This window comes from Salvia miltiorrhiza, chromosome 2 (genome assembly GCF_028751815.1).
Source record: "Salvia miltiorrhiza cultivar Shanhuang (shh) chromosome 2, IMPLAD_Smil_shh, whole genome shotgun sequence".
Lineage (NCBI taxonomy): Eukaryota > Viridiplantae > Streptophyta > Magnoliopsida > Lamiales > Lamiaceae > Salvia > Salvia miltiorrhiza.
In genome coordinates, this window is record NC_080388.1 from 28,820,460 (window position 1) to 28,834,628 (window position 14,169).

Here is a 14,169-nt window from a genome sequence, read left to right on the forward strand (position 1 = left end):
TGAAGATCTCCTCCAGATCAGAGACATGGTCCTCCACCCTAACACTCCGCACGAGCATGTCATCCACATAAACTGATATATTCTTAGAGAGCTGTTCCTTGAAGATTTTTTCCATCATTCGCTGGTATGTGGTCCCTGCATTCTTCAAGCCAAATGGCATACTCCTCCAGCCATACACCCCACAACAGACGGCGAAGGCCGTTTTGGCAATATCCCCTCTGTTCATTTTAACTTGATGGTATCCCTGATATGCGTCCATCATAGACAATAAGGCGCACCCCGAAGTGGAATCCACCAACTGGTCAATCCTCGGCAGAGGATAATGGTCTTTTGGGCAGGCAGCGTTCAAATCTCTTAAATCTACACACATCCGCCAAGTATTTGTTTTCTTTGCCACCATCACGGCATTCGAAATCCACTCTGGATATTGTACCTCCTCAATGTGCCCCGCCTCCAACAGCCCTTGAACCTGCTCCCTGATTGCAGCATCATTTTTCGACCCCAAAATTCCTCGTTCTCTGCTTCACTGGCTTAACCCTAGGATCCACGTTAAGGCAATGCTCTGCCAACCTTCTGTCTATTCCCTTTAGATCGGCGGTGCTGAATGCAAACACATCCGCGTTTCTTCGCAGGCAGCTAATGAGCTCCTCTCTGACCTGATCGCTCATCGAAGACCCAATTTTGGTTTGGAAACCCTCCTTCCCTGGAAATAATTCAATCATGTTGCAAACATCACTCGTGGATATCAAGGCGGATTTCTCTGCGTTGTCCTGGTCATTCAACACCTCTAGCAGCTCCCTTCTCTCCTCTGGTGGAGCAGCGATTGCACCTACCTTTCCCTTCTTTCTAGCATCCGGTCCCTCTGGCAACCTTTCTCTCTTCTGCCCAGACGAGTGCGATAGCATTTTGACATGGCATTCCTTTGACACCCTCTGATCTCCCCATACCTCTCCCACTCTCCCGTCCCCGAGGGGGAATTTCATCTTGAGGTGAAACATGGATATAACCGCTCTGAAGGCCGTCAAAGCGGGTCGTCCTAGTATTACATTGTAGGAAGGGCTGGGCATATCCACTACCAGGAATCGTGTCATCCTGTTCTTGCAAGCGTCCGCTCTGCCCAGTGTGACTGGCAACTCCACAAAGCCCAAAGACATGACAATTTCCCCACCAAATCCAAACAGAGGAGAATTCGTTGGCTCGATATTAGCTTCGATTCCCATTTTCTGGAGGCATTCGAGATACAAGATGTTCACTGCACTCCCCGAATCCACGAACACGCGATGGACCCTACACATCGCTATATCCGCCGTAAAGACCAGTGCATCGTCATGCGGATACATGAGGGTTCTAAGATCCTCGGCCCCGAAACTGATCGCTGGCTCCTTCGCCGCACTTGTAATTCCCATTACTTGGTTAGGGTAGTACCCTGATTTCACAGCGCGCACAACTTGCTTTTTGGCTCTATTGGACGTTGGCGTCCCATTCTCCCCGAAGATCATATGTACCTCCCTCGGGTGCGGGAAAGGAGGTTCCCGTCCCTGCGCTGGCTCCCTCCTGTTATCACGGTTATCCTTCTGCCGTTGGTCCCGATTATTTCTTTGATCCCTCTGATCCCGATGATCCCTCTGATCCCTGTGATCCCTCTGATCATTTCCCTGATTCCGCCTCTGGCCCTCGTTTCCTCTAGCGATGAATTGATCGAGGTTTCCCTGACACACTAGTAGTTCTAATTGGTGCTTAAGGTGTCCACAAAATTTGGTATGATGTCCGTAGGTGTTGTGATACTCGCATAGCTTGTTGTTGGGCCCCTCCTGTGGCGGCCCATCCCGGTAAGTTCCTGGTGACCGAAAAAACGGTTGGCCCTTTATCAAGTGAAAAATCTCCTCCTGTGGTTTGTTCAGGGGCGTGTACTCAGTGAATCGTGTGACTTCATTCACCGTACGCTGTTTTCGGGGTGGCACCCTTGGAGGCAACCCTCTGAATGGTGCCCTATCCTGATGTCGCTGTCTCTCTGGTGCTTTCTCGGCCCTTTTGGCTTTGTGCTTATCATTTTCCGCTTTCCGGGCCATCCTGGCATCCTCCAACTGTAAGTACCCCGGTAGTCGAGACATGATGTCGTCGAAGTCCTTAGCCGGCCTAATTTGTAGTTCGTCGAAGAATAGGCCCGGCTTTAGTCCTCTGACATAAGCACAATTCTTAATTTGAGATTCCGCCTCTGGCACCTCCAGAGCGGCTAGGTTGAATCTGGCAGTATATTCCCTCAGTGTTTCATTCTGGTCCTGTTTGATATCCATCAGGGACAGAGCTGACTTCCCTACTCTTCGCGAGCTCGCGAACTGCTGTAGAAAACGCACTTGTAACTCCTCAAAAGAGTGGATGGAATTTGGGGCGAGTGTCCCAAACCACAACTGGGCGGGGCCAGTCAGCGTGGTGGAGAAAATCCGGCACTTGATGCCCTCAGTATACATGTGCAAGGTAATCAATCCCTCAAACCGGTTGAGATGTACTTCCGGGTCAGTGGTACCGTCATAGTCCAGAGAAATGGGTTTATAGCTTCGTGGCAGGGTATCCTCTAGGATGTCATCGGAGAACGGACTGCGATTGTTGATGGGGTGGAACCTTGACGTTTTAGCCCTCTTGTCCTCCTTATCTCTCCCATGTTCCCGTCTGTCCCTCGGGGAGTCATGAGCTTGGGGGCGCTTGTGACCCTTGCGCCCTGGCCTGCCAAAGGAATACTCCAGCTCCCGTTCCTCTGACCTCTCTATATAACGTGATTTCTCTGAACGATGGGATCTCTCTGATCGATGCGATTTCTCTGCCCTATGAGACTTTTCTGACCTCTGGGCTCGGCCGTCCCTCTGGGACTTCTCCCTTAGTGAATTCTCCAGGTCCTCAAGCTGGTGTTTCAGTTGCGACACTTGGTTTTTCAGTCGTGCATTCTCCCTCGGCCTCTCCTCCTCGAACACGAGCGAGACGGATTGACTATCAGACTCATCAACCCCCTCCCGTCTAACAACACTATTAAGCCTGACCCGACTCCCCTCCGGCCTTTTCTCCACTTCCTTGTCAGCAGGAACCCTTTGTATCTCCCTAGGCAACGGGGCCTGTGTATCAGTGAGTTGGTTGTTCATCTCCTGAACAGTAGGAGGCGGGGCTTCAGTACCCTGTGGAATGAGCGCTCCTGCCAGAGGAGTTGCAGCGGGGATGGTGGACAGCAGAGGAGTCCCCAGCGCCTGACGCGTAGTAGCGTAGTTGAGTAGAGCCATCATTTGCTCTGCCAGCCCGAAGTTGAGCGGTCCCCCACCAGATGTAGGGGCCAAGCCTGGCATATCGGAACCCGGAGTCACCAGAGCGAATCTCTGGACGTCAACATTTTGCCCTGTCGGCGGAGTGGCTGAGACAGCGTGAAAACCCGGCGGCGAAGTGAAGATGGTGCTGGTGGGCAGCCCATTAAACAGCGAGGTGGGCACCTCAGTAGTGCGGGCAGCAGAGCCGGACCCCACATTGTCGAACTCCTTCTCCAGAATACGGCGAGTTTCAGAGGAACCCATAGTACCTGCACATAGACGATGTGAGTAAAATCCAGATAACAAATGAGTCGATCCTCCTTTAATGATCGAAATTCCCGAGATAAGAAATCCAGAACACTGGTGCGGAGACCGTTATGAATTCCCCCTCAAAATATCTCTATACGCCGGGAAATAAACCCAGGGCATAGATTGAAATAACAGAGTACGAATGACATAGATGTCCCCTTTGAACGCATATTACCAGCAGAGCCACGTTAAGAAGAAACTCGAAGACAAATACAAACACAGTAGCAACCAAGAAATCCGTTAGCGAAATGCGTTAGGCATGATAGAAAATGAGGATTGTGCGAGGAAACACGAAGATCATAACCCATAAATATCACGAACGTGTATTAAAATAACCATGAAACCCAAAAACAGCAGAATCAACATATCAGCCGATCAGATTGTTAAGAACACATGTTAGACATGCTGCAAAGCGAAGATTATACGAGAAAACATGAGAATCACCCATAATTGTCACGCTTATACGTAAAACACTCGTAAATTAACAGCAAGAACCCAAGACATCAAAACAGAGTGTTAATCAACCAATCACTGGTGCAAATCGTTAGATCCGTAATGAAAACAGGCATTAAGCAAAAAATCAGCATAGCCACACACAATTATCGGACTGATCCGTAAGATAATCAAAAATAATCACAGATCTCCCAATTTACGACCTCCACCACCTTTCCCCATGCACAAAAAATGCAATTAAACACAGATTTCCCGGATCGGCAAGTAGATCGGCGTAAAAACATGAAAATCGAGCTAGAATGGCTTGGGCACTCCGAACAACGACGCAATCGGGACTTGCGCATGCAAATCCGGCGGCGATTCCAGATCTGCATGCGCGGGGGTGGAATTCTCACATCTTAGCTCATGTTTCCCACAGACGGCGCCAGCTGGTGAAACATAAGAGGGTGGATATCTAACTAATCGGTGAATTAAGAATGGATCGTGAGGTATACCTAGTTGCGATTGATCGGAGAAGATAAAGGAAGTAATCGGAATGCTAGAACGATAGAAAAGCTGCTGTTGTATTGAGTGTAGAAGATAGTGTCAGTACAAATGAGCACGCATGCGGATATTTATAGATTACATATGGAGAGGGTAAGACAGTAAAATCAACACCGGAGCATGCGTCTTGCGTGGTCAGGGGCATAATGGTAAAGTCGCCTCTACGCGGGAGATTTCCCCGCGTCTCTGGTGATTCCTCTGGTGAAGGCCATTCCTCTGGCGAGAGCGACCTCTCTGGCGAAGGTGGTTCCTCTGATAAAGGTGATTCCTCTGGCGAGTGTGATTCCTCTAGCGAGGGTGATTCCTCTGGCGAGAGCCGTCTCGCTGCTCCCCATGATTCCCCTGGTACCGTCATTTCTCTGCTCTGCACATATTACTCCTCATCAAATGTTATTTAATCAAAATGAGATTGAGTTAAATTATTTATTTTACCATATTTAAAATTAATTATTATTATGCTTATTTAATTATTACTATTATACAATACTCATTAAATTTAATATTATGCTCATTAAGCTGATAATAATATTATTATACCCTATTTTAAATCAAATACTAATATTTAAATTAACTTATTTTTTTGCTACAAATTAATTTAACTCATAAATAATAGTAACATTTTGACATTTTTATATAATTTTAAATTTGAAAAATAAATAAATATATTCTCGTCCGTGCATTGCACGGGAGGGCATACTAGTATTCTATAAGCTTGAGAACTTACAAATTAATTATACGAGATCTTTCCAAGAGCATTTTAATTTGTTTTCTATGTTTTATATGCATGTTGGTTATAATTTTGATTATAACATACACATATTTATATATTCATAATTATATATTTATGAATATCAGCTTTTCGGTGATCCAAATTTTATGCATTAAGATATCACAAATTCTCATGTGAGACTAAGTGTATGGAAGATAAGGGTTGGGTCGAGCCTGGGCACGTGTCGAGGTGGGTCCAACGACCCAACTTATAAATAAAAAAGAGTAAATTTTTGAGATAGCCATATTGAGAAATGAAACTCAATATTTGGCCTCCCATCTAAAAAACACAAAATTTGGCTATTTTTTACATTTTATGACTGTTTTGCCCTTAATAAGGGCGAACCAAGTTCCGCACGGGTTGGGCTTCAGGTTCAGGTTGGGGCGCGCAGGTTATGATGGTTCAGTTGGTACAAATAAGTAAATCTATGCCAATTGTGTCATTCATTAGGTACACTTGGCACAATTATGTCCATTTGTGTCAAATGTGACTGAAGATTGATGATACAATTGGTACAAATGAGTAAATTCGTGTCAATTGTGTCATTCATTAGGTACATTTGTCACAATTATGCCCATTTATGGCAAGAGAAAAGGGAGGGGGGAGGAAAGGGAGAATCACGTGTACGAGTTGGGCTGGGAAGAGTAGGATCCGCGGGGTCAAGAGTATTTTGGAACGAAATTGTAAAAACTGGCCATAATCTGTGTTTTTCAGATGGGTGGCCGAAAATTGAGTTTCATTGCTCAATATGGTTATATGAGTGCATATTCTCAAAAAAAAAAAAAAATCACTATTTTCATTCAAAACCCTAGCTGCACCTCTTTCTCCCCCTATTTCTTCTCTCTCTTCTCCAACTGTCGCCCCCACCGCCCGATTCACCTTGAAGACTCCGACGAACAGAGAAAACTTATTGCCGCCGACGTACGATGGGGCGGTTGGTGGCGAGGATCGGGGACGAGATCGAGCATAGTAGGGCGATGATGGAGGTGAGTTTTGGATCAGAATTGTTTAGAGGTGTTGAAGGAGTGTGAGTTTTAGATCTTGAATTGAGTGATATTGGGGAAATACCAACACTCAGTTATTCAATTGTTGTGTTTCTTCTACTATTGTGGCAATGGAGTATGGGGAATTGAAGGACGACATTAGACTACAACTTTACTTTCAGATGAAAGAAATAGTGCGAGACTAGAGTTTGAGTAGCAATAAACATGATTAAGGCTTTCGTTTTATGGATTTGTTTTCTTTCAATTTTTCCTGAGAGTGGGATATAAGATCAACATCTTTCAAGTTTGAGTACCATTAGTTATGCGTACAACATACGCTCTTTCTGCTAGTTATTTTAGAAAAACAATCCAACTATGATTTGTTATTTACATCATATACCATTCTAATTTTATTTCTCTTTAATTTTTTTCTCTCTCTAACTAGGATTTTCTCTATTTAACTCAAATTATCTCTCTAATATCCAAACATTTTGATAACTTATAAATTGAAGAATCTTGACACATTAAGCTTATAAATTATTGAAGTTTATAAACTCTTTAAAATAGTCTTAGCCAAATACAATCGTGTGATATGATCTTGAGAATTTTGTGAATTCTCCTTAGAAACCAATTGATACACCATGTACATCAAATACAACAGTGCTACGCATTCTTTGGCAAAACCCTCGATGTTGTTTTGATTAGGAGGTGCGGACGCCGTGGACCTACCTCCTTATTTAATTATATAATTTTAAGGGCAAATAGCGTCGAAATCCATCAAGTTAGAGCGAGTTTTTTTCCATGACTTTCAAATTTCTTGTAAAAATTCATAACCGTGCAATCGAGTTGTAATTTTTCCTTAATGACGTTTTCTGACCATAAAATTGATATCGTGTAACTTATGTGTCATACTTATACTGAATAGATTAAATTAGAATTAAACGTAGTCGTTTTGAGATTGAATTAATTAGGGCAAAGAGCGTCAAAATCCACCAAGTTTGAGCGAGTTCTTATTTTTCCCTTGACCTTCTAATTTCTTGAATTCATTTTGAAGCTCTTGCACCAAAATCTTCAAATTTGGTTTTTCCTTCATTTTGCTATTATTGAGAAGCCCTAATCCAACTCCATAATCCACAATCGTCCCACTACATCAACGCTCTAAAGCACGAGGACATGTATGAAATCGATGCTCTGAATTTTTCTTTGTGTGCAAATCCAAATCCCAGGAAGGAGCCCATGGCCACAGAGTGTTCACACATCGAGATGAGATCGAGAGCTTGATGATGAGTTGACACCAAAACGACGACGTTTAAGTGTGAATTAAACGACGTCACTGTGCTCGCCGGACGACGTTGCTTACGTGTAATTTTCAATTGCCATGTAAGCATTAATTTGGGAGAATTTTCAATTTAAGGGAACATTACAGATCGATTACACCGTTAGTCTGTTATGAATTTTTACAAGAAATTCAAAAGTCATGGGAAAAACAAGAACTCGCTCAAACTTGGTGAATTTTGATGCTATCTGCTCTAACTTTAATAATAATTAAATTAAATTAATTAATAATTAATCATTAATTGAGAATCGTCCTCACGCATCTTTGATTAATTATAAGAGTAAAATTTTGAAGTAGCCAAAATGAAGCATAAAACACAATTTATGGCCACACATTGAAAAAACACAAATTTTGGCCATTTTTATTGTTTTGGACGTTTTTACCCTTAATGAGGCGGACCGGGTAAGATCAGGCACGCAGGTCGCGTGCCGGGTCGGGTTAGGCACTTATGGCACTATTAGTGCCATAAGTGCCAAAATTTTACTTTGGTTTTATTTTGGATTTTCGTTGGCACCAAAATAAAACCAAGTAAAATAATCATTTTGGGCACTTATGGCACTAATAGTGCCATAAGTGCCATTGGTGCAACACAAATACAGAAACAACAATATCATTTAAACCCTAAATGGAACATCTAAACCCTAAATGGATAATCTAAACCCTAAATGGAACATCTAAACCTCAAATGGATAATCTAAACCCTAAATGGAATATCTAAACCCTAGGGGGAAGTGTGCACTTATGGCACTAATAGTGCCATAAGTGCCATACGTGCAGCACACAGATCAGATCAGATCTGCCATGGCTGAAATCGAAGGAGGCGGAGATCAGATCTGCCGATGGAGGAGGCGGCGCAACGATCATATCAGATCCACCGCCGCCGCCTCATCAGCCCAGATCTGCCGCCGCCGCCTCATCCTCTACTCCGACGAATTCTGCCCAAGCGGCACGCTGGAGAGAGAGAGAGGGAGGATCTCCTCCACCACCGCCGCGAGAGCTCCGACGAATTCTCCAAGCTCAGCGCCGCTGCCGCGCAGCCGCTGGAGAGAGAGAGAGGGAGATGAGAAAGAGAGAGGAGCCGCTGGAGCAGAGAGAGGGAGATGAGAAAGAGAGAGGAGCCGCTGGAGAGAGAGAGAGGGAGATGAGAAAGAGAGAGAGGAGAGAGAGAAGGGTAGAATAGTCATGACATACAAAAAATGGCCAAAATTTATGTTTTTTCAAATAGTGAACAAAATTTGATGTTGTATGTTGAATAGGGCCATTCGGCTCTATTGTTTCTAATTATAATTTATGATAATCCAAAATACCAAATTAGGAGGTGATATAAACCTCAAACCATGCAGGCGCACCCTAGTGGGCTCAAATTCAACTACGAGACGATAAGCATCGCAGTAGTAATAACAACAATACGTACCAACAAAATAATACTGTAAATGACAATAAGAATAATAGGAGGGATCACATAAGCTCTCAAGAAAAGAAATAGATAGAACTTATTTGTGAGGCTTCCTCACATACAAAGAAGAGGGAGAGGCTCACAGTGAGTGATTTGATGGTTGTTGGTTGAGCAGAAAAGTTTCAAGTTCCTGAATGAAAGCAATTCCAGACTTTACCGATTCGCCCGCAGGCACATTTGTTTCTTGGAGCTCAGTTTCGTAATCCACCGTCGCATCAACTCGAGTCTCAGAATCTCCCGTCGCGGTCAGCTGGAAACTGTTCTTGTAGTAGGTGAAGCCAAGACCGAGGCGACCCCCCTCGATCACTTGCAGCCCAATCCGATGCACGCTCTCATCAAGTTCCACTACTTCCTCCTTCTGGTACCTCATATTTGGCACACCTAACAATATATATATTGCTTGAATCATTCAGCTCCACTGAAAAAACTTAACAAAACAAAATTCATTGATTTTCACTCACCGGGGCCAAATTTGAAGTGATAAACAGTGCCAAGGCCGCCATCGCCCTGCAGCATCTCGCCCTCCGTCACTAAATTTGGGATGAGCACCGGAAGAAGAGAGCTCAGATCGTTGACGAGAGCCCCCCATAGGCGTTCAATCCCCACTCTAACCTTAACTTCACCTGTTTCTTCCTTTTTCATTGCCTTTTTTTTTTTTTTTTTTCTAACAGAGGCTTCTTTCTGATTATTGCTTTTTGGACCTTACGCAGAAACACTTATGAAGAGACAACCATCGGTTTGATGGAGAATAAACAAATGAAAAGCATCTTTATGTCTGAAAAGATGCCTATTGTCTTGTCTCAACTCTAAACCAATATACATCCACAACAGTTTCCTCCTTTGCTATTGGTGGATTTTCCTTTTTAAAAGTTTCTCACCATTAGTTTACTGTTCTTCAAATATAATCAAACCCAAGTGGAAGAACCTGCTCATCAACAACTCCATATTATATAAAACACTCTTTTCCTTATTTATTATTTCTTCTCCTAATGCCTTCAACGGCTGGTTTTTATTACTACTAGGTTTAAAAAGGGTACAACAGATTGGTCAAACGACAACCTTAAAACTACAAAGCACCCGATGAAAAGGGTTTTGCTTCATAATTCATTTCAACAACGAACCAAAGAGGGGCATTTCTGCAGTACTTACAATATGATTGTAGAAGCAAATGGAAGCTAGCTATAAACTGTATTAATCCAATTGAATATAGGGATACATATCATTGGGCCTATGCAAACACAACTTGGATTCATGCATCTGCCCCCAGTAAAACTATATACTGCATACACTCATATGTTGTCTTATTAGGGTAAAAAAATGAGGAAATTCCAACAATAGAATGAATAGCGAATCACCTTTGTATGCTCGAGTTATGTAATATGTAGGTCATCTTTGAATCCAGAAGTCAAGTCCACTCAGAGAGACCGATCACGGAGATGCAAACGGAATCAAGAATATCCCGTTGTTCACCTTCCACGAGGATTCACTAGCTGAGAGAAAACCGCACTGGTGGCTGCATCTTCGGCATCATCATCCGTTCCCGAGTTAACTCCATCAATCATACTCACACTGTTGTCAAATGGCTCCAGCGGCGTTAAAGGAATGCCGGGGATATGGTTTGTGCTATTGTCATCCGGCTCCATGAGGGCTGATGTCGTCTCCTCGAGCTGGAGAGCATACTCCAAGTTCCACAAAACGTCTCCCATGGAAGGCCTGTCAACACCGTGCTCGGCAAGACATTTTTCCGCAGTCTCACCAAATTTCTTGAGAGAAGCAGTATTCACTTTCCCTACAAGATTTTTGTCCATAATATGGTCCAGCATTCCCTTCTTCTGCCAAGTCATCGCCCACTCGGCAATATTCACTTGCTCTCTAGGAAGAACCGGGTTCAGAGCCGGTCTCGTGCAGAGCACCTCCATGAGAACTACGCCAAATGAGTAGACATCTGATTTCTCCGTGAGCTGTTGCCTCCGGAAGTACTCGGGATCAAGGTATCCGAAGCTACCTTTGACAGCTGTACTCACGTGAGTCTGATCAATGGCCGGTCCTGTTTTAGACAGACCAAAGTCGGCCACCTTTGCAACAAAATTCTCATCTAGAAGTATATTCGTTGTTTTCACATCTCGATGAATAATGCTCTGAGCTGCTCCTGTATGGAGGTAATGAAGTCCCCTAGCTGCACCGATGCATATCTCCAGACGCAGTTTCCAGGAAAGAGGTGGGAGATCTGTTCCATAAAGATGGCTCCTGAGAGGCCCATTCGCCATGTATTCGTACACCAAAATCATCTCAGACCGTTCATCACAGTAGCCAATGAGGGACACAAGGTGACGATGGCGGAGTTTGGATAACATTTCAATCTCAGTTCGAAACTCAGCAAGTCCTTGCTCGGATCTAGGATTCCCTCTCTTGACAGCCACCCTAGTTCCATCCTCCAGAGTTCCTTTGTACACCCTACCAAAACCACCAACACCGAGCAGCATGCCTTCATCGAATTTATTAGTTGCATCCATTATTTCTTGAAATGTGAAGAACCGGCCAAGACTGGAGGAAGCTAATGAGATACAGCTGGCCGTACCACTCTTCTGAGAAACGGTAGACATTTTGGTCATGGTCAAAGAGTTTCCATACAGGGGCAGAGGTAGCCACGAGCTTCCCTGGTGGGCTTCCTTTGACCTACGAGCCACCAAGCAGAAGTAACACAATCCACCAAGCATCAGTGCAGCCAGACCACCAACCACAGAGCCGATTATGATGCCAGTTTTATGCTTTTGGGGAGGCAGCACGAGGATAGAATCCACGGTCAAGCTTCCAGTCAAGCTTTTGGCATCATTGCTGATCTTCATGATTTCAAGACCATTCAATATGGCATTTGGGAAATCAGCATTGATGTCAGGGCCAACGCTTACTGTGAGAGTATCTGAATCTGCAGGAACTTTGGAGACGAAATCTCTGTAATACGGCACATCCAAGTTGCCTGCTACATTTGATAGGTCAAGACTCCCAAGAGCGGTATCAGTGTTGATGTATAGGTTAAATATCAGACTATTCAGAGATTTGCTCACAATATCACAGAAATGCACCCGCAAGAAATACGAGAAACTAGGATCAACTTGGAGGACCCATGTGATGTTGAAGTTCACGTTAGCCACACTCGCATCTCCCATGGTTTGAGCAGTAGCATAGACATAATTAGGAGCTATCTCGGGTGCAACAGCATCACCGTATTTTATATTCGAAGGGTTGACAGAGACATTCGAGGCAGAGCTGTTCACGTGGAGATACTTGGCATCATTATCCCAAGTCCTCCTCAAAGTGTCGTTCTGAGCAGTAATCAGAGGACCGCCCATATTCAGACGATAGATGGTCTCCAGAGCCAGCCCGGAAAGGCCATCAAACTGACCATATGGCGAAATGATAGCTGCCTGGTCAGGTATCAAGTTGTCCGGGACAGACACTACTTCAATGGCATTGACAAAGGCAACAGAGCCATTCCCAGGAATGAATGTAACCAATAAGCTGTTCGAAGTGACATTGACTGCGTACTCTTTGAAGAGATACGAGCCCTTGAAAGTGTCGAAACTGAAGTTGTGCAGAAGCACAAAATCCTCAGTCACAACAGTGATGGAAGCAGAAGTCAGATTCTGGCCGGGAAGAGGGTAAAAGTGGAGGCGAACCCAATGTCGGCCCTGTCTCTCAATATCAAATCTGTAAGACGCCGTGCTCCTGAAGACTCGAGCTGACTGGTAAATAGGGAAAGGGGCGGTGGAGTTGGAGGTGGCAACATAAGAATCTCCACGGCTTTTCAAAGAAACTGAGGATTGAACTGAATCAGGAACATATGTTTGGCCAAGAAACGCCACATTTTGTGAAGATCCACAGGCAAGCAAGTAGTTATTAGCAGGTGTGAATGCAGCCATTGACACACTAGTACCAACAACACAGAGCAAGAACGCAGCTACAACAGCAGCCCACTTCACCATATCCATAGCTTCCCTCCACTCCGAACAGATTTTTCAATCAAGATTAGAAATTTAGGAATTCCACAACTTCCCAATTTTCTCCTCAGCCAAAATTGATGCAAACAACGCAGTACCTAAGAATTCCCAGATCTATTCAGCCCATATAATCGCAGAAACAAATTGTGCGGCAAAGAAACAGAAAATCACCGCAACAACAAAGAATTACAATAGAAAAGCAATAAATGCACACAATTGACAATATGCGACAAATCTTGAAGTTCAGAAGCAGAGTTAAAAGACAAAATCGAAGCTTTATGAACGGAATTACCTCACTCAACGCAGCTTAAAAGGTGTTGCAATGACGAGGCGTAAAGTGAAACGCATTTCCGACACCATTAAAACTGGAGCAATTGCATAAATTTTGAAGCAGTGGTGCTTCTTTTTGGTGCGAACTGCACCAGCTCTTTCCAGGCTGTTGATTAGGCTGTCAATTTACAGAGGGAAAAAGAGAAGTTTAAAAAATAATTGATAATTTTTTAGGACCTACTAACAAAAAGAAACTTCAATAAAATCATTCTCTTCAACTGCAATTTGCAAACAGCTGTTGTCAATATAGATATGATATGGGCGTAATTTCTACACCCTGGACTCTGCCTCTCGGAATAATATGAGAGAGAGAGAATGTGATTTACTGAATTTGCCATGCCAGCTCTTTGTAGAAAACAAAAATTTTAAAAAATGTGCTTTAAATTTAAATTTATTTTTTTATTGTGAGAAGTAGCAAATAACCCCCTATCATACAACCCTTTAACACGTTTACCTCTCTATCTTTTGACTTTGGGCTGTTAGCCCCTCAACATATCATAAAGAGTGCAAAATGCCCCTGCGCTTAAAGGACATTTAACACCTTTAAATATTTTTCATTTTTTTTAATTTCTCACTAATATTTCTTACTATAAGCATATAATTTTTTTTGAATTTAAATTTAAATGTTTGTAATTTTTTTTTAAATAAAATCATTTTTGAATATACACACTTTCACTGCGTTCTTAATTAATATAAGCTTATCTT

At 43.4% G+C, this 14,169-nt stretch overlaps 2 protein-coding genes across 2 annotated transcripts; both read right to left on the reverse strand.

The window, feature by feature from the left end:
• Positions 1-9,072: 9,072 nt before the first annotated feature.
• On the reverse strand, positions 9,073-13,778 carry LOC131013220 (receptor-like protein kinase THESEUS 1). The gene is made up of 3 exons (XM_057941294.1): positions 13,427-13,778; positions 9,598-13,232; positions 9,073-9,517 (listed from the first exon to the last, which is right to left on the reverse strand). Exon 2 carries the CDS (start codon positions 13,123-13,125, stop codon positions 10,603-10,605), a length of 2,523 nt encoding a protein of 840 aa, XP_057797277.1. The 5' UTR covers positions 13,126-13,232; positions 13,427-13,778; the 3' UTR covers positions 9,073-9,517; positions 9,598-10,602.
• LOC131008242 (phytohormone-binding protein-like) lies at positions 9,216-9,778 on the reverse strand. Its single transcript, XM_057935133.1, has 2 exons — positions 9,598-9,778; positions 9,216-9,517 (listed from the first exon to the last, which is right to left on the reverse strand). The coding sequence occupies exons 1-2, from the start codon at positions 9,776-9,778 to the stop codon at positions 9,216-9,218; spliced, it is 483 nt and encodes a 160-aa protein (XP_057791116.1).
• Positions 13,779-14,169: the final 391 nt, after the last annotated feature.